General features: G+C 43.9%; 1 protein-coding gene across 1 annotated transcript; it reads left to right on the plus strand.

Moving 5' to 3' along the window:
• The first annotated feature begins 8263 nt into the window (after nt 1-8263).
• On the plus strand, nt 8264-26012 carry LOC106587108 (muscarinic acetylcholine receptor M4). The gene is made up of 2 exons (XM_014175107.2): nt 8264-8615; nt 22431-26012. Exons 1-2 carry the CDS (start codon nt 8561-8563, stop codon nt 24005-24007), a joined length of 1632 nt encoding a protein of 543 aa, XP_014030582.1. The 5' UTR covers nt 8264-8560; the 3' UTR covers nt 24008-26012.
• Nucleotides 26013-27373: the final 1361 nt, after the last annotated feature.

Below are 27373 nucleotides of genomic sequence, written 5' to 3' on the forward strand. Positions count from 1 at the left end.
CATTCGAGATTCTGTGCAGATTATTACAGTGAATGTGAAGATCTCCACAGACCTGCGATGATCTCTGCATGCTATCTTGAACATGCATGCTTAATATGATTACATAAGACCTTTAGTTACAGTAAACTTTAGTTATTTGTCGCATGCACAGTGAAAGGCTTAACTTGCAAGCCATTCCCAACAGTGCAGTATTCCAAATCAAAATAGTATGACTAAAAAACATGAGAAATAAGAGAGGAAGAAAATAATGTAAGCTTTATACAGGGTCAGTGCCAGTACCAAAAGTACAATGTGCAGGGATACTGGAGTAATTGAGGTATATACTGTACATGTAGGCACAGATTAGGAGAAAGTGACTGATAGCAGGATAAATAATAATAAACAATATGGCAGCAGTATAAGTGGTGGGTGGTTGTGTGCGTGGTGGTGAGTGTGTGTATGTGACTGTACAGTATATGTGTGATTGTTAGTGTGAGCATGTGAGCGTGTGTGCAAGAGTGTCAGTGTAGGCGTGAAAGGTGGATATGCAGTACATGTAAACAGGGATGAAAAGTGACTGGTATCAGGAATATATAAATATTATACTAATGGTAATATATACATGTAAACAGGCGTAATAGTGACCAGTAGCAGGATAAACAGATAGGTACTAACGGTAATGGCAACCAATAACTAGTAAACAGCAGTGCAATGGAAATAATAAATCGAATCAATTTAGCAGCAGCGTAGGTGTGAAGGGGTGTGTGGGTTTAAGCGTGTAGCAACAGTAATGAGGGTGTGTGTGAGGGTGTATGTGGGTGTGTGTATGGGAGTAAGAGTGACAGTGAGGGTGTGTGTGTTTGAGTGGGTAGAGACCTGTGGATGAGCATAGTCAGTGAGGACAGACTGTCGGAGAGGGAGAGCAGTAGTTGTTAGTATTTTAACAGAGGAACTTGAAACTCTTGACACTCTCCACTGAGTCCAGTCGATGTGGATGGGGGTGGGCAGCCCCCCTGTTTGCTGTAGTTCACAATCAGCTCCTTGGTCTTGCTGACGTTAACGGAGAGGTTGTTGTCCTGGCACCCCACCGCCAGGTCTCTGACCTCCTCCCTATAGGCTGTCTCGTCGTCTTTGGGGATCAGGCCTACCACCGTCGTGTCATCAGCGAACTTAATGATGGAGTTGGAGTCATGCATGGCCACACAGTCAAGGGTTAACAGGGAGTACAGGAGGGGACTAAGCACACACACCAGGGGGACCCCCATGTTGAGGGTCAGCATGGCAGAGGTGTTGTTGCCTACTCTCGCCACCTGGGGTTGGCCTGTCAGGAAGTCTAGGATCCAGTTGCAGAGGGAGGTGTTCAGTACTAACCCGAGTTAGTTGACGAGCTTGGAGGACACTATGGTGTTGAACGCTGAGCTGTAGTTGATGAACAGCATTCTCACATAGGTATTCCTCTAGTCCAAGAGGGAGAGGGAAATGTGGAGTGCAATTGAGATTGCATCGTCTGTAGATCTGTTGGGGCGGTATTAAAAATTGGAGTGGGTCTAGGGTGTTTTGAACAAGGAAGTTGCTGTGTGGCATCACCAGCCTTTCAAAGCACTTCATGATTACAAATGTGCTACAGGGTGGTAGTCATTGTGTCAGGTAGCCTTAGAGTTCTTGGGAACAAGAATTATGGTGGTCAGTTTAAAGATGTGGGGATAACAGACTAGGACAAGGAGAGGTTGAAAATGACTGAAGATTCCTGCATGCTGGTCTGCGTAAGCCCTGAGAACATTCCCTGGAATACCGTCCGGCCCTGCGGCCTTACGAGTGTTGACCAGATTAAAAGCCTTACTCACGTCAGCCTCTGAGAGCAAGATCACTCAGTCCTCTGGGACAGTGGGGACCCTCATGCATGGCTCTGTGTTGAATTTGTCGAAGCGTACATAAAATGCATTGAGTTCGACTGGTAGAGAGACATCGTTGGGAAGATCATGGTTAGGTCTTCGTTTGAAATCCGTAATGGAGTGTAGCCCCTGCCACATGCTTTGAGTGCCGGAGCCGGTGTAATAGGATTCCACCTTTTTCCTATATTGTCTTTTTGCCTGTCTGATGGCTCTGCAAAGGTTGTAGCTGGACTTCTTGAACATGTTTGTGTCCTCAGCCGTAGCCTTGGGGTGTTACATTAGTTTGTAAGATAGCCTTAAAGGGATAGATCACCCAAATGACATATTGGTTTCCTTACCATGTAAGCAGTTTATGGTCAAGGTATGACAGCAATCCATGGTGTGGATTATTTTCCCTGGCACTGTTTTCCATCTGATAGCATTTGTGGCACAAATCCAATCCAAGTCATAGGACCTATATTAGTATTTGTCACACATCATGTTCAAATCATCTATAAGTGACTTTGTTGAGCTTCACAATACATTTGAGATACTATCAGATGATTTGGAATTGATGCGCGAAGAATGCTAACATTGTTTCCATGACCTGAATTGGATTCAACATTTGAAGGAGATGTATCTTCTGCTTGGATAATTCCATCTGTGCCACTGACTTAGGGCTGGATTCTGTTACGCAGAGCGGAGCAGGTGAACCCAAGAGCAGACTCAGACGAGGAGATTGGGATAAGGTATCCAAGGTTATTTATTAAAAAGCAGGGCAAAGATGGGGTGCTGGTGTGATGCAGGCCAGGGGTAACTTGGGCGGGTTGCAGGAAGCCAGGTTCTGAGGCTGAGGCTGGAGCGAGGGGAGTTGGGGCTGGGTAGGTCCGGAACGGAATCCAAGGAAGCAGTGGAGTGGGTGTTCTGGGCAGACGTGGGGCTGGAGACAGGGACCAGTCAGAGTGGACGGATCTGTTGCAGAGAGAAAACAGCATCAGGCAAGGGAAAACGGGCACAACATGAAAACAGGATCTATGCATTAGCCAATGGCTAAAACGCAGACTGACTGAGCAGAGGCTACGATCTGGCAGCGTGGAAGTGGCAGGGCTGAGTATTTGTAGAGGTCTTGATTATGGAACAGGTTGCAGCTGGTGGGGATCTGCTCTGACTCCAGCACACCTGTCTCCGCCCACACAATCACACAGAGAGAGAGAGACAGAGAGAGCACACTGGGGGAGTGGTGGCAGGTCAAGAAGACACAGGATGAGCAGTAGAGGACATGGCAGGAGCAGATGTAACAGTACCCCACCCCTCTATCTGGCTTATCTGGGTGTGAGGTATAGAAATCACGTAAGAGAGAGGGGTCCAGAATGTGATGGCGGGGCACCCAGCAGCACTCCTCAGGCTCGTATCCTTCCCAGTCAACCAGGTACTGCCAGCCGTGGCCCCGACGGTGCACGTCCAGAAGCCGCCGGACGGTATAGGCAGGATGGTCATCGATGAGCCGAGGGGGTGGAGGAGCTGCTGTAGGAGGAGACAGGGGACTGGAGCTGACAGGTTTAATCAGGGATACATGGACGGTAGGGTGGATCTTAAGAGAGGCTGGGAGTTTCAGGTGCACAGCAGAGGAGTTAATGACACAATCAATCTCAAAGGGACCAATGAATCGGGGGAAAGTTTCCTGGAAGCCACCTTCAAAGGCAAGTCCTTCGACAAGAGCCATACCTTTTGGCCTGGAGTGTAGACTGGAGCTGAGGCACGGCGACGGTTGGCTTGGGACTGGGTCCTAGTGGAGGCACAGAGAAGGGCAGCACCTGGTCCCTTGGACAATCTGTCGATAATGGTGAGGATGACTGAGTTACTGTTAGATGGGGGAAGGCCAGTGACAAAATCCAGAGCTATGTGTGACCAGGGACGACTGGGTATGGGAAGAGGGCGAAGCAGACCAGATGTGGGTTTAGTGGAGGTTTTGTTCTGGGCACAGACCGAGCAGGCTGAGACAAACTCCCGGACATCTCTCTCCATAGTGGGCACTCCCAGGACTGCTACTTCCACAAGAAATGTTGTTTTTGTTCGAAATAATCCATAGTTATGTCCAAATACATTTTGTTTGTGCGTTCAGGTCACTATCCAAAGGGTAACGCGCGAGCGCAATTCGAGACACAAAAAGTCAAAATGGTCCATTACCGTACTTAGAAGCATGTCAAACGCTGTTTAAAATCCATTGTTATTGTATTTTTTACGTAAAATTGTGATTATATTCCAACCGGACAAAAGTGTATTCATTCAAGGAGCAAAAGAAAAAACAGCGTGCTCGCATATCCAATCTCTTTGTCCTCAGGCAGACCACTCAGTAACTGAGCTCCTATACTCTGCCCAGAGACAGGAGAATGCTCAATCCACTTTCTGAAGGCTTAAGACAGCCAATGGAAGCCTTAGAAAGTGCAACGTAACAGCACAGATACTGTAGTTTCGAAAGGGACTAGAAAGAAGAACTACATTTCTCAGATCCTACACTTCCTGGTTGACTTTTTCTCAGGTTTTTGCCTGCCATATGAGTTCTGTTATACTCACAGACACCATTCAAACAGTTTTAGAAACTTCAGAGTGTTTTCTATCTACTAATAATATGCATATTCTCGTTTCTGGGCAAGAATAGTAACCAGTTTAAATCGGGTATGTTTTTTCATCCGGCCGTGAAAATACTGCCCCCTATCCATATCAGGCTAAGAATAAGACTAAATCAAATCAAACTTTAAATGCACTTTAAATAAACTGATTTGATTTAATCCTGTTCTTTACCTTTGATTTTTGGTTGCGATTGAGACGTGAATCCAACATATCAATTATTAATTTGTAGTCAAACTGAAATTAAAGCCAGACTAAGTCAGTGGCACAGATGGAACTATCCAAGCAGAAGATACATCTCCTTCAAATGTCGATATTGATGTCTATTTCAAGTTGAATCCTAGGATGAATTGAAACAATAGCTGTTAAGGACTTTGTAAATGCTATATACCGGTAACTTCCAAAATAATGGAATAATGGGATACAAAGTATATTGAAAGCAAATGCTTTCACACAGGTGTGGTTCCTTAAGCAATTAACATCGCATCATGCCATATAACCATATGCCGTGTGTGTGTGTCAGTCACCAGATCTCAACACTTATAGGAGATTCTGAAGTGACGCCTGAGACAACGTTTTCCACCACCAGCTGTTCTGACTCATGGTGGCCCAATGCCCTATTAAGACACTTTATGTTGGTGTTTCCTTTATTTTGGCTGTTACGTGTAAGCATAAATAGCATAATGGATGAGATGAGTGATAAAGTATGTTCACATTTAATTCATCCCCTTTAGACCTACCCTTTGGAATAACTTTGATAGCAACACTGAATCTATTTAGTTTTTAAGTGGAGATCTCTCAACAATCATTGTTACGATAGCACATTGGTAATAGTCAGTAACAAAAATCATAGCTATGCAGGGCTTGGTTAAAACCCTGAATGGGAGACCAAAGGTGTCACGTCCTGACCTGAGAGAGAGGGTTTGTTTCTCTATGTGGTTAGGTCAGGGTGTGGGGTGGGCATTCTATGTTTTTGTATTTCTATGTTTTGTTTTCTATGTTTTGGCCGGGTATGGTTTCCAATCAGAGGCAGGTGTCTATCGTTGTCTCTGATTGGAAACCATACTTAGGCAGCCTGTTTTTCCTTTGGGTTTTGTGGGTAGTTGTTTTCCGTTTAGTTGTAAGTACCTGACGGAACTGTCAGCTGTCATTTTTGTTTAATTTGTAAAGAGTTCATTTTTTGCATTAAACTACAAGATGAACATATTCCACACTGCACCTTGGTCTACTCATTTTGACACCTGTGACAAAAGGGTAGCTGTAGATAGATCATTGCTAGGTGCTGCCCAGCCTTCAGAAAGTATTCATACCTCTTGACCTATTCCACATTTTGTTGTGTTACAGCCTGGATTCAAAATGGATTAAATTGATTTTTTTTTCTCACCCATATGCATGCAATACCCCATAATGACAAAGTGAAAACTTGTTTTTAGAAATGTTTGCAAATGTATTGAAGATTAAATACAGAAATACATTTACATAAGTATTCACACCCCTGAGTCAATAGAATCACATTTGGCAGTGATTACAGTGAGTATTTCTGAGTAAGTCTCTAAGTCTCTCTAAGTCTGTCTCTGTACACCTTTGCAGACATGGATTGTACTTTATTTACCCATTATTTTCTTCAAGCTCTGTCAAATTGGTTGTGGATCATTGCTAGACAACGATTTTCAAGTCTTGCCATAGATTTTCAAGCAGATTTAAGTCAAAACTGTAACTCGGCCACTGAGTAACTTTCACTGTCTTCTTGGTAAGCAACTCCAGTGTAGATATGGCCTTGTGTTTTAGGTTATTGTCCTGCTGAAAGGTAAATCCATCTCCAAGTGTCTGGTGGAAAGCAGACTGAACCAGATTTTCCTCTAGGATGAATGTGCTTAGCTCCATTCCGTTTCATTTTTACCCTGAAAAACTCCCCAGTCCTTAATGATTACAAGCATACCCATAACATGATGCAGCCACCACTATGCTTGAAAATATGGAGAGGGTTACTCAGTAATGTTTTGTATTGGATTTGCCCCAAACATAACACTTGGTAGTCAGGACAAAAGTGAATTGCTTATTGACACAAGACAATTTATCTTGTAATATGTAATTCATTTGTAAAAAAATTTAAAAACAATTCCACTTTGAGATTATGTGGTTTTGTGTATAGGCCAATGACAAATATAAATGTCAACTATTTCATATTCAGACAATAATATAACAACATGTGGGAAGAGTCAAGGGTATGTGAATACTTTCTGAAGGCACTATATATATTTTTTGACAGTGGAAATAAAGTTGAAGATCTGACATTGTTTTACATGTACAAATTCAGCATATTTTATACAAGGTTTGTCTATGTTGAAACTTGGTTACCATGATGACATAATCCTGTGGTTGAAATTTCACACTCAAAACAACAGTTTATGTTGACGACTTTTTTCAAATCCAATGTATTTTCCATGCAGATTCCACGTCACAATATGTCGACAAATTATCTTGAAACAACGTTGATTCAACCAGTTTGTGCCCAGTGGGGTGCTTCCACACAGGTGTGGTTCCTGAGTTAATTAAGCAATTAATATCCCATCATGCTTAGAGTCATGTATAGAAATGCCCAGTTGCCCATTATTTTGGCTACCATGTCTAGAAGAAGAGATCACAGTGACTTTGAAAGAGGGGTCTCAAAGGAGCATAGGGGGTTTAAAGTGTGTGTGTGTGTGTGTGTGTGTGTGTGTGTGTGTGTGTGTGTGTGTGTGTGTGTGTGTGTGTGTGTGTGTGTCTGTGTGTCTGTGTGTCTGTGTGTGTGTGTGTGTGTGTGTGTGTGTGTGTGTGTGTGTGTGTGTGTGTGTGTGTGTGTGCGTGTGTGTGTGTGTGTGTGTGTGTGTGTGTGTGTGTGTGTCTCAGTCACCAGATGTCAACACAATTGAACACTTATAGGAGACTCTGGAGTGGCGCCTGAGACAGCGTTTTCCACCACCATCAACAAAACACAAAAATATCGAATTTATTGTGGAAGAATGGTGTTGCATCCCTCCAATACAGTTCCAGACACATGTAGGTATAATCTATTCCAAGGCGCATTGAAGCTGTTCTGGCGGCTCGTGGTGGCCCAACGCCGTATTAAGACACTTTATGTTGGTATTTCCTTTATTTTGGAAGTTAACTGTATGTATGAGTTTAATACAGTAGCATATTCTTGGTGTGTTCCTTGAAGCGCATAAACTCGATTTACAAGGGAGCTGGCCATGGTGCTGAAAACTGGACGGCGCGCCTGTTCAAAAACGACTTGTCTTGTCGAACTCCAGACATCATCCCATTATCTTACTTGGTTATTTGAAGTACCAGATATCGTGAAACTGTCACTGCACGTATTAGCTAACGTTTTTCAAGAGATTGAATTAGCTTTTTCTTACAAGGCTACATTGTCAAAAGCATTGAAATACCTAGACTAGGCTAAAGAGCAAATTAATCAGACAGTTACCACTGACTGCAACAAACATCTAACACAGCACTGAATCACTAATTCACAACTTTTTTTTACGACACTTCGAAGAAATGACCAAATATAAGCAACCATTTTAGATCATAATACACAATTTATCTAAATCTGTTCTCAGGAAAATTACATTTTAACTGGAGCCCTCTACACCCGTTTTCAGTTCGGCAAAGCGAAGATTGAGCGATTAGGAATAACACTAGGCCTTCAGGTGATTGGTTAGACTTGCATGACATCATTAACAGTCCGTTCTCTCGTTGTCTGTGAGCATGCAAACTTGGAGAAAAAAAATCAGTCTCTCACAGATGAGGGCACATCTGCCGGAGTCTGAACTGCCTCTTTCGAGAGAGACTTGCACACCTCAGCTCGGGGCGTTTCGGTCACCAGTCACTTGGAATTGTACTCTCCTTATCAAGGCTCTCTCTGGTACCTGCCGAAAGACATTCTGACATGAAAATGCATGATGTGATCCAATATGTGCCAATTATTATGATATCGCACAAAATTAGGACATCGTCATCTCTATCCTTCAGGAAAAACTTCTTACAGTAAGATTGAGAGAGGGATTTTTGCCTGGTTGAGTACCATCTAAACATGCAACATGAATCCCACTAACAGCACTGGAGCTGGTGGGCTTGCGCCCTGGAACTTAAACAGTAAGTTATCATATTTATAATGCACTTTTCGCATTTGAAATACAACAAATGGGAAAGATGGGCTATTAGACAGAAAGTGGAGGAAATCGAACTCCCTTGCAAACAATATAGTCTATAGGTTTTAAACAATGTGTGCATTCTGAAAAATCCACTTTTGCAAATGAAGGCAATTCAAATAACTTGTCCCCGAGTTCTCATGAACGTTATTTTAGAATCCCAAAGCATAGACTATTTGCAGATGTATTAACAATAACGGAATCAACTACATTAATTGTTCTCAGAAATACCACTGTGTCACCCCTTATGATTTCCACCATTTGATAGCATATCAAAGTGACTGAGAAAAGATCGCGTAGCTAGGTGCGCTAGATCAATTCGTATGGTTCGGCTGTGATATCTGAGTAGGCAGTCTTTGGGTTAGGCTATTATAGAAAAACCCTTGCCATGTGCACAAATAAAAATAAATAAAAACATGTCTTTCAATATGTTGTGGTCCTATCGACGTGATGTTATAGTAGGCTATATTAGGCTAAACAATTTTAAAAGATGGTCCGACTTGAAGTAAATAAACTGTAGCCTATATATCCTTATCTAAAGAGATTCAAATGTGTACTAACTTGTGATCTTCATCGTACAGTCGTGGTGTTTGTATAACTAACAGTTTAAGTAGTCGTAGATTATGAAGTTTGAAATCTCAGACACAATTGCTAAAAGTGTTGTTCTAATGAAAGACTGGAACGTGCCCGTTATGGAAACGGGCGCGTTAAGATGGCACCACACAGTTATTTCACAGTGCTCTTCAGATAATTTGGTGAGTTAATTGGGTGTATATTTGACCGCTGGAGTTTAGGCCAATTATGAGAGGTGTATGCTTCTGGTTCTGAGGAAGTTCATGTAAACATTATTAATGCGTGACACTTGCTTCTCCATTTTGGGCTCTCTCTCTGCTTCCATTAAAATGTCCGACTCATTGCTGTTGTTGAATGAATGCATTTTTTTTTTCCATTTTGGGGGGTGCTGAGGTTTCTCGATCATAGCTAATCGTATAGGGAACCCCAGTTCAGCCAAAGCTCCCAATGCAAAAACTGTGTTGATGTTCATTTAAATCTAACAGATGCAATTTACATTCATCTGTAGTCTAAGATAAAGTTGATATAAACATTATACAATTGACATTTGCATCACAGTGCAGACACCCAGTCCCCTATACTCACTGCACCTGCAACTGACACAAAGCCATTTCACAATTCATCTTACTCCCCCCCCACTTCTTTGTCCCAGCTGCTGGGCATCCCTGAGAGACCTGCTTTAAACTGTTTTAAACTTGCTGAAGGCGGCTTTTGGTGCAGGGAAATGCCTGCACCTCATTGAGATGCAAAGCTCTCCCTGCAGCCCCTCGGAAATGAGCATCCCGACTGTCAGGATTTGTGTCCCCTCTACAATCATCAGTGGCAGCAGCGTGCAGAGTCAGACACACAGAGCTCATCAAATGTCTCACAGCTGGGACAGCAGTAGTCCTCTTTATGACTCAATCTAGTGACAATCTAGGAGTGGAGTGTGGTTTTTTTTTTGTTGGTGTGCTGGGTTCTAATCCTGTCCCTGTTTTGGTCCATGGCTGTGATGCATGGTGGCATTTGGCGTGGTGGACACTTTCAGCTGGTCTGATATAAACTGCATGGGACAGATTGTGGATGGGGTCAGGCAAGCCATTGTCCTTCAACCCAGATACATCAAATAGGGAGCCATTTTGCTAATTGAGCGTGAGAGGCTGAGAGATCTGTGATGCTCTTTTGGCCATCCGCTGGCCCCACCCCCTGGCCAGGGTTACGCCTTTTCTACCAGGGTTGGGCTCAATTCGAATTGAAAGCAGTCAATTCAGGAAGTGATTTGAATCAAAAATTCAGAAATAGCTTCGACTTTTCAGTTTACTGAGAAGTCATTGAAAATAAATTCCTTTTCTTTTCGATTATTGGTTTGTAATTTTAGTATAGTTCTTGAATTGACTGCCTGTTCTCTAGGAAAGAGTCAAAGTAAAGTCACCTACAGAATTTCAATCATTTAGGACATGTGTGGAACCTATTTAGGATGTTTACTAGGGTGAAATTAGCTCAGCACAAAAAAAACTCCATAGGTGTACACTATAGTCAGAGCGATAATGTAGAGTATACATTTCCTCCTTTAATGGGGTCATATGCTACGCCCAACCCCCATATTAACCCCAATACTCCCCTCCCTGTCTGCCTGCTTCATAACCTAGTTTTAGGACTGACGCTGCTGCAGCACTGCTGTGTGCCAACGTTGGGCACAGATGTTTCACACTGGCACAAACGGGCACAGAATGGGCTGGATGAGTTAACACAGAGGCCAGGGTGTAGAGTGATGCCTAGGAGACACATTTCATGCCCTCTTCAGATTCATGAGCTCCAGGAATTTAGTTAGCACTGACTCAGGGAGAGATGGATCATCTTTCCTAGGGTTTAGATTTCATGAGACTGCCCACTGGGCACACCACATCATTTCCACATGGACAGTTGGGTAATATTTGGTTGAGACCCCTTGATTAATGAGATTACAACCTATATTCACCCGCTCAAAAATATTGCCAAAAGTTAGTTGAATTTCAAATGTTTATCACTATGCCTTCAACCATTTAAAAGCACAACAAAGTTCAAATGGGAATACAATGTCAGATATTTTGTTGATTTAATGTGTTACCCCTGTGCTTCATATAATAGCAGAACCAAATGACCCGGATTTCAGTTGAGATTGCATTAAAAAGTCCATGATGGAAGTGATCAATGCCGTTCAAGAATCTGCACAGATTATTACAGCAATTGTGAAGATTGCCACATACCTGCGACGACCTATGCATGCAATCTTGAGCATGCACACTTTTTTTTTAATATAATTACATAAGAAGACATTTATAGTTACAGAAATCTCAAAATGTAAACGTGGACATGGATGTGTTAGCCATTTTAAGTTTGAATTTTACATTCGTAATTAACTTTAGGCTAATTACTGTATAAAAAAATGTTGATAGTGGAAATAATATTGAAGATCTGACATTGTTTTAAAGGTAGATATTCATCATATTTTATGTAAGGTTTGTCTATGCTGAAATGTGGTTACCGTGATGATAAAATCCTGTGGTTGAAAATTCACCCTTAAAACAAGAGTTTGTTGATTACTTTTTTCAAATCCAATGTATTTTCCATATCACAATACGTTGACAAATTACGTTGAAACAACGTTGATTCAACCAGTTTGTGCCAAGTGGGTGTAGCCTCCAATGAATTGTAACCCCCCCCCCCCGAGCATCCCATTGGTTCCTGCATGTGGGTCATGATTGTCTATGCAATTAAAATGTGGGTCAAAAGGGAAATAAAAGTATTATCTGAGTTTTTCGTTTAAGCTATGCCATCATTGTAGTATAATAAATATGCGATGTTTCATCTTAAAATGTATGTGTAATCTGTTGATGCGTTGGATAACAGATATACCAGCCACCAATGCACCCCTCCATCAACGCTGTGAGCAAGGGATGTAATAAACAAAGAGACACAGACACAGACAACCTCACCGTAACGTTAACAGAACTGCGGGAATGCAGTGATCGGCAGGTGGGGGCGAAGGACACTGTCTACCGGTGTCCTAGCTAGCTACCGGTGTTGCCCCCACCTCTCACCTGTGTACCGGAGTCCTAGTTAGCTAGCTAGCTACTACATAGTGTCCTTCGCCCCCGCCTGCCAAGCGCCTGCCCTCGCCGTAATGTTAACAGAACTGCGGGAAAGCAGTGTTCGGCAGGCAAGGGCGAAGGACACTGTCTGCCGGTGTCCTAGCTAGCTAGTGGTGTCACCCCCGCCTCCCGTCTGTGTCTTCTTCTTCTGTGATTTTTATCTGCAGGTTGGTATCCAACGTTATGGTACATTACCAGCAGCTACTGTAGTCTCCTGCCTGTTTACCTAGTTTAAGTTTAAACATTCTTTGAATAACTAGTCAAGTGATTCCGTAAGACAGCTCTGCAGCATACTTAAACAGCTACTAGCCAGACAGCTAGCCTCGCTAAATAAGATGACTCAAAGACTGTACAGTATGGGGAGCACAGAGATACCGTTAGATGGTTGTCTGGCTGACTGGCTGCTACTGCCTGAGCAGAGATGAGATTATGACTTTAAAGGAATGAAAAATAATATTGTTTTATTGCATTTTCTATTGATGTCTAGCCAATGTGGACCTGACAGAGACAACGGAACATTTTGGCAATTGAATGTTCACTATTCTTGGCTTTGGAATTTTCATTAAAAAGCTCTAAAATAATTGTTATGTCATTATTTCATAATGCATTTAATGTTGTAATAACGAACCAAAACTGAACCAACCTGGAAAAGCACTAATGGCTCAGCACTAGTTCCCTCCATGATACCGATTATTTCAAGACAATGGTTAGCAATAACTACACTATTCTATGGTATGTGATCATCTCTCTCTCCCTCTCTTCCTCTCCCTCTCGAAGTACATGTCCATTGCTATTTCATAGGAGGGCCTCGTTATTCATAATGCTGCTGTGCTCCAGCAGCAGCTTTAATTACATACGGTTTAAATGAAGAAAGCATGGCTCTTATTGTAATGTCAGCAGTTGCCTATCAGCGTTGCCCAACACCCCTGTTTGTAGCCACGTCCTCTATTTCTAGCATCCTCTCTCGTCAAAGCCACAGTAGCTACTGACATTATAACTAAGATCAGATTTAATTAACGCATTGTTGTTGCAAGTTGACACAGTGGCTGTGACAAAGACAAAATCCACACTAAAGTCGGAGGGAGAACTGCCAGTCAAGACCATAACAGAACTAAAACATGTACAGTACTAGTCAAAAGTTTGGACACACCTACTCATTCAAGGGTTTGTCTTTATTTGTACTATTTTCTAAATTGTAGAATAATAGTGAAGAAATCAAAACTATGAAATAACATGTACTGTATGGAAACATATAGTAACCAAAAAAGTGTTCAACAAATCAAAATATGTTTTCGTAGCCACCCTTTGCCTTGATGACAGCTTTGCACACTCTTAGCATTCTCTCAACCAGCTTCATGAGGTAGTCACTTGGAATGCATTTCAATTAATAGGTGTGCCTGATTAAAACTTAATTTGTGGAATTTCTGTCCTTAATGAGATTGAGCCAATCAGTTGTGTTGTGACAAGGTATACAGAAGTGGTAGACAGAAGATAGCCCTATTTGGCAACAGTCCATCATTACTTTAAGACATGAAGGTCAGTCAATCCAGAACATGTCAAGAATTTGAACGTTTCTTCAAGTGACTGGAAACAGCCACCCTGTCATATAAATGAGTTTGATCAGACAGTTAATAATCACATTTACAGTACATGTCTTTAATTTGAATTTGAAAAATGATGTATGTCACCATGACATATGGACATGACATACAGACTTTACCTTCCTCTTTCCCCTTATCTGTCTCGCTTTCTCTTTCTCTTTCTCTTTCTCTCTCTTTCACTAAATCATCCTTTAACCACACCATCAGAAGTTTCGCATAATTCTTAAATATACGTTTATTTGGTAATGAATACAGTAACTATGTTTGACATTCTCTTTAACAAGGCCAGTACATTCCTGATGGCCCAGCAGAGTTGTGCCAGTGGCAGGGATGTTTCTCTGCAGGTAGTTACATGGCACAGCATGAAAGCCTGGATAATGAGAATAAAGGGAATCAAAGGTAGAGCATGTACCATATCAAGCAGCTTCCAGCACAGAAGAGGATCCCTACAGCATGCAAAGGGGATGTTCATTGAGCCATGCATCCTATATTTAGCATTATTATTAGACCCTCCCTAATGTTTAGAGCTCCGAGTCTGTTCCCATCAAGATTTACCCTTACAGCAGGGGTGTCAAACTCATTTGACCCACTGGCCGCATCCGCACTTAAAATGTTTTATAATCAATCTCCATCAAAATTTGCAAACAATATTCCCCTGTCCAACACTTTTGGGATTTCCGATGCCCCTTGACTCTCTAGTTTTTGTTTCGATGACTGTTAGTAAGCTGGACAGAGTGAAGAGATTATAAATGTAGGTCCATTATCATTTCTACACGGTTTTGATTTGATTTTAGTCATTTAAATGTCGATTGAGATCATTTTGCCTCAAAATATATATCTTATTTCATTTTTTAACTCAAACCACCCACGGGCCGGTTGTGCAGTCTCAATAGTTCAGAAGACCAACGCCAGAGAGCATGATTCCTGCACATACTGTTTGCTAGCATTACCTTAATTGCTGTAGATGTAGACAATGACAATGTGTTCTTGCTACAACTGATTCTTAAGTAGGCTTACCCAAGAATAGCTTGATTAACCTATGCTTGAAATGCATAACAGTCCAGTGCATATTCTGTGTATTCTGCGTATTAGTAAAGTACATTTTGGTGGTTGATTTTCTGCATGTGATTGCCCTAATCCCTTAGTTTAGTCTTTATTTAGGCCTCAGTTTAGTCTCTGTGTTCAACGTTATGTTTATTAGTTTAAGAGACGATACTGCATACAAGGATTAATATTCTACTCTCAAATCCTTCATGAAAATGAAAGTGTCTCAGAAGATGGAGTAATCCTATTTCTCTAAATAGTTACTACAGTCCTTGTTTGAACTCTTGATTAATGAATGAACGTATTTGTCAGCAGCATCTGCTGTTTGTGGCATCCTGCTGTTCATCTTTGGCAAGTTATGTAGAGAAGTAACTATCCGTGATTCTGGAACCGTAACAGTCTGGATAACTACAGTATAGGCCTATAGCTTTCTCTTGGGAAATACTTACCTCCAAAAGTATTACATTGCCAAAAGTATGTGGACACACGTTCAAATGAGTGGATTCGGCAATTTCAACCACACTCGTTGCTGACATGTGTATAAAATCTAGCACACAGACATGCAATCTCCATAGAAAAACATTGGCAGTAGAATGGCCCGTACTGAAGAGCTCAGTGACATTCATCGTGGCACCATCATAGGATGCCACCTTTCCAACAAGTCAGTTTGTCAAATCTCTGCCCTGCTAGAGGTGCCCCGGTCAACTGTTAAGTGCTGTTATTGTGAAGTGGAAATGTCTAGGAGCAACAATGGCTCAGCCGCAAAGTGGTAGGCCACACAAACTCACAGAATGGGACTGTGGTGTGCTGAAGAGTGTAGCATGTAAAAAGCAACACTCACTACCGAGTTCCAAACTGCGTCTGGAAGCAACATCAGCGCAATAACTGTTCGTCTGGAGCTTCATGAAATGGGTTTCCATGGCCGAGCAGCCGCACACAAGCCTAAGATCACCATGCGCAATGTCAAGCGTCGGCTGGAGTGGTGTAAAGCTTGCGGCCATTGGACTCTGGAGCAGTGGAAATGCGTTCTCTGGAGTTATGAATCACGCTTCACTATCTGGCAGTCCAACGGACGAATCTGGGTTTGGCGGAGAACGCTACCTGCCCAAATGCATAGTGCCGACTGTAAAGTTTGTGTCATAAGCGTCGTAAGGGACAGACCAAGGCACAGCGGGTGTAGTGCTCATCTTCTTTCTTTATTGAGAGAGAACACTCAAACAAAATAAACAAACGACGAAACAGTTCCGTAAGGCACACAGGCTATACAGAAAACAACCACCCACAAACCCAAAGGAAAAAAGAGCTGCCTAAGTATGGCTTCCAATCAGAGACAACAAAAGACACCTGCCTCTGATTGGAAACCATACTCGGCCACACATAGAAAACGAACATAGAAAATGAAAACTAGAACCAATCCCCTCTAAACAAACCAACCCCAAAACACACAAAAACAACACCCCCTGCCACGCCCTGACCATACTACAATGACAAATGACCCCTTTTACTGGTCAGGACGTGACAGTACCCCCCCCCCCCCCCCCCGAAGGTGCAGACCCCGACTGCACCTCAAAACAAAAAACCCCACAAAAACAACCCCAAACCTAAAGAGAGGGAAGGGAGGGTGCCCACCGTCAACGACGGTTCCTGTGCTACAACCCCCCCTTCGCCAATCCTCCCACTACAGAGGTGGCGCTGGCTCTGGGCGTAGCTCCCGTTCTGAAGACTCTGGGCTGCAGACCACCGCTGAAGGCTCTTAGCTGCAGACCACCGCTGAAGGCCCCGGGCTGAGAAGCGTCGCCGGAGGCTCCGGGCTGAGGAGCGTCGCCGGAGGCTCCGGGCTGAGGAGCGTCGCTGGAGGCTCCGGGCTGAGGAGCGCCGCTGGAGGCTCCTGACTGGGGAGCGTCGCTGGAGGCTCCGGGCTGAGGAGCGCCGCTGGAGGCTCCTGACTGGGGAGCGCCGCTGGAGGCTCCGGGCTGAGGAGCGTCGCTGGAGGCTCCGGGCTGAGAAGCGTCGCTGGAGACTCCTGACTGAGGAGCATCGCTGGAGGCTCCGGGCTGAGGAGCGTCACTGGAGGCTCCGGGCTGAGGAGCGTCGCTGAAGGCTCCGGGCTGAGGAGCGTCGCTGGAGGCTCCGGGCTGAGGAGTGTCACTGCAGGCTCCGGGCTGAGGAGCATCGCTGCAGGCTCCTGACTGGGGAGGGTCACTGCAGGCTCCGGGCTGAGGAGCGTCGCTGGAGGCTCCGGGCTGAGGAGCATCGCTGGAGGCTCCGGGCTGAGGAGCATCGCTGGAGGCTCCGGGCTGAGGAGCGTCGCTGGAGGCTCCTGACTGGGGAGCGTCACTGGAGGCTCCTGACTGGGGAGCGTCACTGGAGGCTCCTGACTGGGGAGCGTCACTGGAGGCTCCGGGCTGAGGAGCGTCGCTGGAGACTCCTGACTGAGGAGCGTCGCTGGAGGCTCCGGGCTGAGGAGCGTCGCTGAAGGCTCCGGGCTGAGAAGCGTCACTGGAGGCTCCGGGCTGAGGAGCGTCACTGCAGGCTCCGGACTGGGGAGGGTCGCTGCAGGCTCCTGACTGGGGAGGGTCGCTGCAGGCTCCGGGCTGAGGAGCGTCGCTGGAGGCTCCGGGCTGAGGAGCATCGCTGGAGGCTCCGGGCTGAGGAGCGTCGCTGGAGGCTCCGGGCTGAGGAGCGTCGCTGGAGGCTCCGGGCTGAGGAGCGTCACTGGAGGCCTCCAGCATGGAGCTGGGACCGGTCTCCCCGGACTGGGGAGACTTACAGGAGACTGGGTGCGCAGAGCAGGCACGGACAACACTGGGCCGTGGAGGTGCACCGGCAGTCTGGAGCTCAGGGCTGGCACACTCCGTCCTGGCTGAATGGTCACTGTAGCCCGGCACGGGCGGAGCGCTGGCACAGGGCGAACTGGGCTGTGCTGGAGAGTGAGGGCTGCCGTGTGTAGAGCAGGCGCAGGGTAAGCTGGACCGAGGAGACGCACTGGCGGCCAGATGCGCTGCCCCGGCGCACTTCTTCCTGGCTGCCGGCCAACTCTCGCCCGGCAATGCTGCGGAGCCTGTACTGACCGCACCGGACTGTGCGTGCATATGGGCGATACCGTGCGCATTTCCGCATAGCTCGGTGCTCTCCTCGTCACCCGCTTCCCACGGTAAGCACAGGGCATTGGCTCAAGACTCCACCCTGACTCTGCCCAACTCCCCGTGTGCCCCCCCAAACATTTTTTGGGGGGCTGCCTCTCGCACTTGCCTCTTGGCTTATACAGCGCCTCATAGTAGCGCCGCTCTGCCTTCGCTGCCTCCAGTTCCTCCTTCGGTCGACGATACTCCCCAGCCTGCCTCCAGGGTCCTTTCCCGTCTAAAATCTCCTCCCAAGTCCACGACTCCAAATACTTCTCCTGCTCCTTACCCCACTGCTTAGTCTTCTTTCGGTGGGTGGTTCTGTCATAAGCGTCGTAAGGGACAGACCAAGGCGCAGCGGGTATAGTGCTCATCTTCTTTCTTTATTTAGAGAGAACACTCAAACAAAATAAACAAAAGACAAAACAGTTCCGTAAGGCACACAGGCTATACAGAAAACAACCACCCACAAACCCAAAGGAAAAAAGAGCTGCCTAAGTATGGCTTCCAATCAGAGACAACAAAAGACACCTGCCTCTGATTGGAAACCATACTCGGCCACACATAGAAAACGAACATAGAAAATGAAAACTAGAACCAATCCCCTCTAAACAAACCAACCCCAAAACACACAAAAACAACACCCCCTGCCACGCCCTGACCATACTACAATGACAAATGACCCCTTTTACTGGTCAGGACGTGACAGTTTGGTAGGAGTAATTTCCATTTCACATTCTTAAAATAAAGTGGTGATCCTAACTGACCTAAGACAGGGAATTTTTACTAGGATTAAATGTCAGGAATTGTGAAAAACTGAGTTTAAATGTATTTGGCTAAGGTGTATGTAAACTTCCGACTTCAACTGTATATAGTGAGCCGTTGTCTTTAAAGTAGAAATCTTCTTGATATTGGTCGAACAGGAACTGGATCAAACTTATTAGAAACTGATATAAAATCACTGAGATAAATGACCTGTCATGTATATGTACCTGTATTTGATAAAATATAGTATTTTACCTGCAGCATCAAAGATCAAAATGCCTAAACACAGTATCTGGCCCGTGGCGGCTGTGTTTTAGCAATTTTGGCATTAAGGGCTTTCAAGTGGAGTACATCTGTTTTCTCTTGCTAGACATAAGGATATCACAGTCATGCCAAAATGGAAAGACATTGCTAGAGCCAGGAACAGTCATTCTGAGATTTTACACTGTAAGAAAATCACCTATCTACTGTATATTTAACTATTTCTTTCTAATTGCATAATTCCTTGGCAGGGACTGAAATACATAAAAGTTGTCTGTTTAATTATGGATACTCCCCTGAAATTCTTACATGCTTACACAGTTTTACACCCGAACAGTAGAACCTCGATTAGTGGGCTCAACGTGGGCTCAGTTATTCACATCTGAAAAAAGCCAAGTCACTGTTCTCCTTAAGCTGGGTGGCTGTGAGAGATGTAGAGTCTTTTAGATCCCCACTTAACAGAGGTACATTTCTACATCATTCAGATCAGTTAACTAACCACATTCCTTTATTTGAGGAATCCCTCACGGACAGACTTTTGGTACCATGTTGTCAAGAGGTTCACATTTCCAGAGCTTGAAGGCAGGTAAAAACACAAACCTCACACAAATGTGTTCAGCCAAGATACCAGTGTTGGGGAAGCCACTCTAAAATAGTTTATTAGGTACACCCATCTAGTTCCGGGTCGTACCACCCTTTGCCTCCAGAACAGCCTGAATTCTTCAGGGCATGGATTCTACAAGGTGTGGCGTTCTAACGTCGCTCTATTGGTATTAAGGGACCTAACATGTGCCAGGAAAACCTTCCCCACACCATTACACCACCAGCCTGTACTACTGACACCAGGCAGGATGGGGCCATGGACTCATGCTGCTTACACCAAATCCTGACTCATCAGCATGACTCCACAGGAACCGGGATTCATCGGGGAAGCCAATGTTTTTCCACTCCTCAATTGTCCAGTGTTGATGATCACGTCCCCACTGGAGCCGCTTCTTCTTGTTTTTAGCTGATAGGAGTGGAACCCGGTGTGGTCGTCTGGTGCAATAGCCCATCGGTGACAAGGACCGACGAGTTGTGCGTTCTCAAATGCTATTATGCACGCCACTGTTGTAGTAGTTCACTACATCCAAACCACTTGGTGAAAAATCATCATATCTAAAATCCAAATTGCAAGAACAGATCACTCTGGAGTCAGATGTTAACAGAATGTGTAATGTAAACACAAAACTATGTTTCAAGTGAGAACTACGCAGGTCTGATGCCGAAAAATAAAGGAAATTCTTGCCTTCTTCAACCCTATTTTCTTTTAATTTAGCAAAAACGTAGTGTGTAGTTCCAGTAGTTAGCGACACCGCTACATGGCAAAAAAGTAATTAACTACTGGAACAATACCAAGCCACTTCATATTGTAGTTAAATTACTAGTTGAACTACAGTACATGAAGTTCACTACTCCCGAACACTGCAAGATACTGAAACTAAGAGCAATTTTAAAGTTAGCAGCAGGCATCTCTGTCTGGCTGGAATCAAAAAGAATGGTTTATTCAGTCACCGCCCCACAAGTGCGTAATATGGATTTTAGACTGGTTTGATCTCCTCTGAGTTATTTTTAACTTCAAAGTTGGCTGAACAGTGAAAAAGAACAAACCTACGATATGACCATAGGTGGTTTCATTTGATTCCTGCCTCTCAGTTGTGGACCGAATCCTCTCGTTCTCTGTTCCACCTTCTGGAGTCCAGAGCAGTATACAACAACAGAAGACAGAGAGCATTAAAAGCAGCATGTCACATCCTATATTCTGACTGAAAGACAGGGGCCATATCTTTTATCATTATTGATAAGATCTCCTGTATCCCCTAGCAAAACGCTGCTTTACCATTAGAGGGCAGCCTTTCAATGGAATCATACAATCACACCATCAAGCTCTACTAAAGACACACTGACATGCACACGTTGCAGTAACACATAGTTGTAATATGGATTATGGCAAGTTGTTAGCTAGTGTTTTGTATAATTTGATCTCCTTATTGAATGGGGTTGGTTTGTCGTTCTATGCCCTGCCTTGCATTTCTACCGTTGTTGTTTTTTGAATTATTTGATCAGGTTTTACACAGTTGGGTTTCCAAACTACAACACCACAAACAGAACACTTAACTATAGTGCTTTAGCAGAGGCTAGCCCTGGACAGAGCAGAGACCGACTCAGCTATACTTTCAGCAGTATGTCCTCCTCGAGCTAGTACTGTACAGCAGAAGTGTCTTGTGTCAGGACTTACCCCTGTAACTTTTCTGTTTTGCATTACAAAGCTTTACAGTTGGCTGACAACTGAGCATTTCTGCTGAGTATCGGGGTGCTGTGCCGATGATTACGAAACTTAGGGAAATACCTTTAATATTCACAGTCCCTCCATATTTAATGTGGGGGATCCATTGCTGACACAGATAGCTATCCGTGATAGAAATGAAATGGATTACTATTCAATGCTAATGGTAGGCTAATTATGCATAATTTCAGCTCAGAGTCCCATTTTCTTACACATCAATGTTACGTCGCAGGCATGGCTTGTGTATTTCCATCCGTTGTTTTTCATTAGTATGCAAGGGGGAAATACCTTTAAGTACTTAGAATCTCAACTGTTTTAGAGAGGTTTAATAATTAACCTTTGGGTCAATCTAAATGACCAGAAAGAGACGTTGATGTTTAGCGCTGTGCTTAATTTAGTTCTCTGTGATGTCTTATTGAATGAACAGACAGCTGCACAGAGCATGCTGGAGAATACATCCCTGAAGAGCAATGCAATACGAACCCAACCCTCCTCACACAAGGCCATTCACCAGGAATGCTGTCCAGGCCCATGTTCATGTCATAAACCTTTTGTCGACAAATGTTTTCATAGGAGCTAGGTAAACTGAAGGATCTGTAAAATAACTCTGGCATGCATATCCACTAGCTCAAGTCGTCAATGGCTTAAACATTTACTACAATATCTAATTTGGAATGCAAATACTCATTTGCATATGCACATGCTCATAAAACCAGAACACATAACCAAGGATGAAAACCCAACCAGGCTGTTCTTCACTTGGAAGTAAAAACATATAGTATTATGCGCTTTATAATGTCTTCTGACTTTCATACTGTGGATCACGTTTCAAGAATGAAATGTCTTGGCGAAGAGCATTTCGCCGAGGGCAATATGTTACATAACAGTGGATATGTTGGGAGGTTTGTGCTAAGCATCCAGAAATTACATATTGTTATCATTGTGCTTCCTTTTCAGGCTCCTTGAGCAACATTTCCAGTGATGTCTTCTCAGCCAACCTCAGCTGTAATGATTCTGGCACCAATGAGACCTGTGTGGCGGGGGAGGAGGTGGTGGGAAGCCCCTATAAAGCCGTGGAGATGGTCTTCATCGCCCTGGTTACAGGCTCCCTTAGTTTTGTCACTGTCACAGGCAACATCCTGGTGATGCTCTCCATTAAAGTCAATCGGCACCTCCAGACTGTCAACAACTACTTCCTGTTTAGCCTGGCGTGTGCAGACCTTATCATTGGTGCGTTCTCCATGAACCTCTACACTGTCTACATCATTGTGGGCTATTGGCCCCTGGGACCTGTTGCGTGTGACTTGTGGCTGGCCCTGGATTACGTGGTGAGCAATGCTTCTGTCATGAACCTTCTTATTATTAGCTTTGACCGCTACTTCTGTGTCACCAAGCCCCTGAGTTATCCAGCCAGAAGGACCACCAAAATGGCTGGGCTGATGATTGCAGGTGCCTGGATTCTCTCCTTCATTCTTTGGGCCCCTGCTATCCTGTTTTGGCAGTTTATTGTTGGAGAGCGCACGGTTCCACCAGGAGAGTGCTACATCCAATTTCTCTCCAACCCTGCCGTCACTTTCGGCACAGCCATCGCTGCCTTCTACCTGCCTGTGGTCATCATGATGGTGCTCTACATCCACATCTCTCTGGCCAGCCGCAGCCGGGTGTCCAAGCAGAAGCCTGATGCTGAGAAAAAGAAGAAGGGCCTCAAAATACCTAACCCACTCAAGAGCCACATCCTTAACAGACAGAATAACAACAACCAGTCCCCCAAGCCCAATCTGGAGTCCTGCAACACTGGTGAAGCTGTGAAGAATGGCAAGATTGAAGAGTCTGTTGTTTCCACCAAAGCTGACGCTAGTGTCAATCGAGAAGAGAAAGAGAGTTCCAATGACTCCAGCACAGCCAGCATTGCCCCAAAAAACGCCAAGGAGAGGACCAACAGTGAAGCCACTGTCGGGGGGGGTTTTGGCGTTGCTCCTGCACCAGCTCCTACTCCTGCTCCTGCACCTGAACCTGCACCTGCACCTGCACCTGCACCTGCACCTGCACCTGCACCTGCAGCGGCAACTGTCAAACTCAACCCTGCCTCTAAATGGTCCAAGATCAAGATTGTAACCAAGCAGGCTGGTGACGAGTGCATTACCGCCATCGAGATTCAGCCACCCATCCAGGGGAGCGAGGGCCGCTCTATCCCAGTCAACCGTCCCCGGAAGGTGGCGCGCAAGTTTGCCAGTATTGCCCGCAGCCAGGTGAAGAGGAAGCGCCAGATGGCAGCCAGGGAAAAGAAGGTGACCAAAACTATCTTCGCCATCCTGCTTGCCTTCATCCTCACATGGACCCCGTACAATGTCATGGTGCTCATCAGCACCTTCTGCCACTCCTGTGTCCCGGACACTGTGTGGGCCATCGGCTACTGGCTGTGCTACGTCAACAGCACCATCAACCCAGCCTGCTACGCCCTCTGCAATGCCACCTTCAAGAAGACCTTCAAGAACCTCCTTATGTGCCAGTATAAGAATATTGGAACAAGATGAGCTGGAGCATACATACAGTAGTAGGGCTGGTGAGGGGTAATATTACTGAGACATCTGGAGGGCTGAGTGGTACAGTAGGAGGGGAGGAGGGAGCCTCCACAGGGAGCCTCCTCCTCAGTCATGCTTATGAAATTATGTCACACTCAATGCTCCTCTGAGATGTCTTGGCCACAGAAGATAGTAACATCATAGCTATGTCCAAATGATACAGTATGAATATGATGGCCAATGTGAGGACGGGGCAAATGAAGAATCTGAGATCAGCCAAAGTTATGGAGTCTAAACATGTCTAAGTTATCTTCGTTGCCTCTTGGACCCTTAATGTGAAGACCAACAAGGACTAATTCGTATCCACTGAAATGTGGTAACAATCTTCAAAAAGCCCAGCTGAATGTCAGTAGACTAAGGCCAAGCCAACACCTGAGTCATCCCTCTCCGAGATACCACCACCTAACCAGAGACAGTGAGGGCAGTGTTACATAATGTCTGGGTGTACGGCAAAAGGCACATTAAAAAGGAGCTTGGAAATCTTCCTTTATACAACAGTATAAAATGAAACAAGCATGAGCTGTCTAATTCAACTATCCATTTCCTCCTCTCCCTCCTCCTTATTACTGAGAGAGTTATTAACTCTTCACGGAAATGGAGGCACTCCCTCACATCAGTGAATCATTATCATAATGTGATATGTGGTCATAACATGGAGAGCAAAAGACGATATGGATTCTTTGTTGTCGCAGACTGTCTAACCTCAAGGCTAGTTGCACGTACCTCCAAGTACTGCAAAATACTGCTGGTGACTTGAAATAAGTTGTTACCCCTGTAAGTACAGTATGCATTTCCATTCACCTCCCACTGACCAAAATATTGATGTATCTATTTTGCTCAAAAGTGATCTTCAAAAGTGACAAACAGTTGATGGCAGTACAAGGCCATGGCATAAATGAACAACCAGTGTTTGGCTCCAAATAATTCATGTATCTTGTTGTTATGTTATAAGGAGAAACACCCACAGGCAACGGTAAAGCTTTAATTCCTTGCCAGCTTCAAAATTATGAAAGTGTTTTTTTTTGTATTTATTTAGCCTTCACTGCGAATGGAACTACCGGTACAAAAAACAAACACTTGTTTATATGGGATACTTATCTCGAGAGTATTAAACATATTTTCTATGTTATCTCCTGCCTAATTAAGAATGTGTAAATAGAAGGCCATTGTATGCTCTAAAAAGTGCAGTTTCTCTCATGCATTTCATATCTGAATGTTTGTACCTCTCTTGTATTATGTTTGTGGTTTACACCTAATTTTACAAATTGAATATATAAAAAAAAATATATATATATATATATATATATAACTGTATTTATATGCAAGAGATATAAAGAGAGTGTATTTCTAAATTGATGTAAAGTCAGGAATTTTGGGAAAACATTTAAGCAGTTGTTTTTGTTTAGAATGCCATTGGTGACTAAGTCCCTTATATTTGTAACTTTGTCACTATTCTCCATGTTGGATTACAATGTGTAAAGTCCACCTTGTACCTCCCCAGCCTATATCCATATTCATGAGGTCACACCAATAAATAGGTGGGTAATATTACTAGCTTTATCTAACTGGTTCAACGCATTTTCAAAGAAGGACCTTCTGTCAAAGAACTAAATGCATCAAAGTAGGGAGTAGTGGGAAAATAACGCATATTGTCTGGGCATGACCTCGTAATGTAAAATGACCAGCTACGGATGTGCATCCATATAAAACTGATTTTGAAATGATCATGGAGTGATTACTGTGGTGGTAAAGCTTAATGAATAATCCTCGTTTAATGAATGAATATAACATTGGCATGACAGACTGGGTGCGACCCAAAAAAGGGGTGTACGGGAGAGTGTAAAACATGACCACAGTTTCCTGTAGTTTGGCCCTCCCATAAAACAATTATCCAGAGACAGTGTACAGAGGATTGTATCTTTTTCTAATGCTTAATAAAGATTGTGTACCATTGGAATAGTTTTTTAAATGATTTTACATGTACAGTATGCTTTCTGATTTAATATACAGTATTAATGGAATATATTTTGCACACTACGAGTATTACCAGTCATACTATGGAATATAAAGTTAACATTGACAGTTAGTGATATCTGTTTGAGACAATGGGAGGAGAGCTGGGGCCGCTGACCGAACAGTGACACAGTATGAGCTAATGGCTGTGCTGAATGCCCAGGGGAGTGCCAGATCCAGCAGGAACCTCAGGGCCAAAACACAGCAGCAAAAATTATGGCACCACGACTTCAGGTCAGCAAGGCCCTGTGGGCTTTATAACTAATCTTCTGGTTTGCCCTGTTTTAAGGGCCATTTGGTTTACTCATTCAACCATGCCTATTTCTCGCAATAACAATGAGACATCACCTGACGTTTGACATCATTATCTTTCAACTAGTGCCATGCATTTTGTTTCTTGATCTTCCAGGTCAACAGTAACATAGTAGTGAACATGACAGGTCCAGAAATGAAATCATGTTCTTATTAAAGGGGGCTGAACGTATTGATTTAGCCTCGGTTTCAATCGTTCTCATTAGCAAATGAAACTGAGATTGAGATTTGGGTCTTGAAGGCGTGCTTTGATGTGGGCGTCTTTTATGTGTGTTTGCAGGTGGGAGGCGTTTGTACATTCACTCTGCCAAAACTTTACACAGTTACAGTCACTCACCCTTTTAGATAACTTGAAACAGTCTAACCAGGTCTTGTGTCTGGAAGTAGCCTAGGCTAGCTAGCGAGCTAGCCAACTTCTTTCGCCAATCAGCTTCAGCCAGACGGTGTGTGACTGTGGCAAATTTGGTTTGACTTTGGATAGTCTATCTGTGGGGCTAGTTTGGGACCGTCAATATATTACACAATGTAAATGGGGAAATATTTAAATGTTGCACACCTTTTAGATCTCATTAAATGTGTGCAATATTTGTATATGAATTTCTACAATTTACAGTTGGTTTGAGGTTTTTATGTCATACTAATTTGGAGCTATTGACATCTTAAAATATTGTCCCATGTATGTACATTGTGTAATTTACTGATGGTCCCTAACTAGCCCCATAGGGATTAGAGGTCGACCGATTAATCGGAATGGCCGATTAATTAGGGCCGATTTCAAGTTTTCATAACAATCGGTAATCAGTATTTTTGGCCACCGATTTGCCGATTTTTTATTTATTTATTTATAATTTTTTTGATAAATATTTTTTAACTAGGCAAGTCAGTTAAGAACATATTCTTACTTTCAATGACGTCCTAGGAATGGTGGGTTAACTGCTTTGTTCAGGGGCAGAACGACAGATTTTTACTTTGTCAGCTTGTGGATTCAATCTT

The sequence above is a fragment of the Salmo salar genome, chromosome ssa26, assembly GCF_905237065.1.
Source record: "Salmo salar chromosome ssa26, Ssal_v3.1, whole genome shotgun sequence".
Classification (NCBI taxonomy): Eukaryota; Metazoa; Chordata; class Actinopteri; order Salmoniformes; family Salmonidae; genus Salmo; species Salmo salar.

Bases quoted from the DNA above. Each gene is read 5' to 3' on its own strand.
- LOC106587108 (XM_014175107.2), top strand. From the start codon at position 8,561: ATGAATCCCACTAACAGCACTGGAGCTGGTGGGCTTGCGCCCTGGAAC. The intron at 8,616-22,430 runs GTAAGTTATCAT...CTTCCTTTTCAG, and splicing joins TGCGCCCTGGAACTTAAACA to GCTCCTTGAGCAACATTTCC.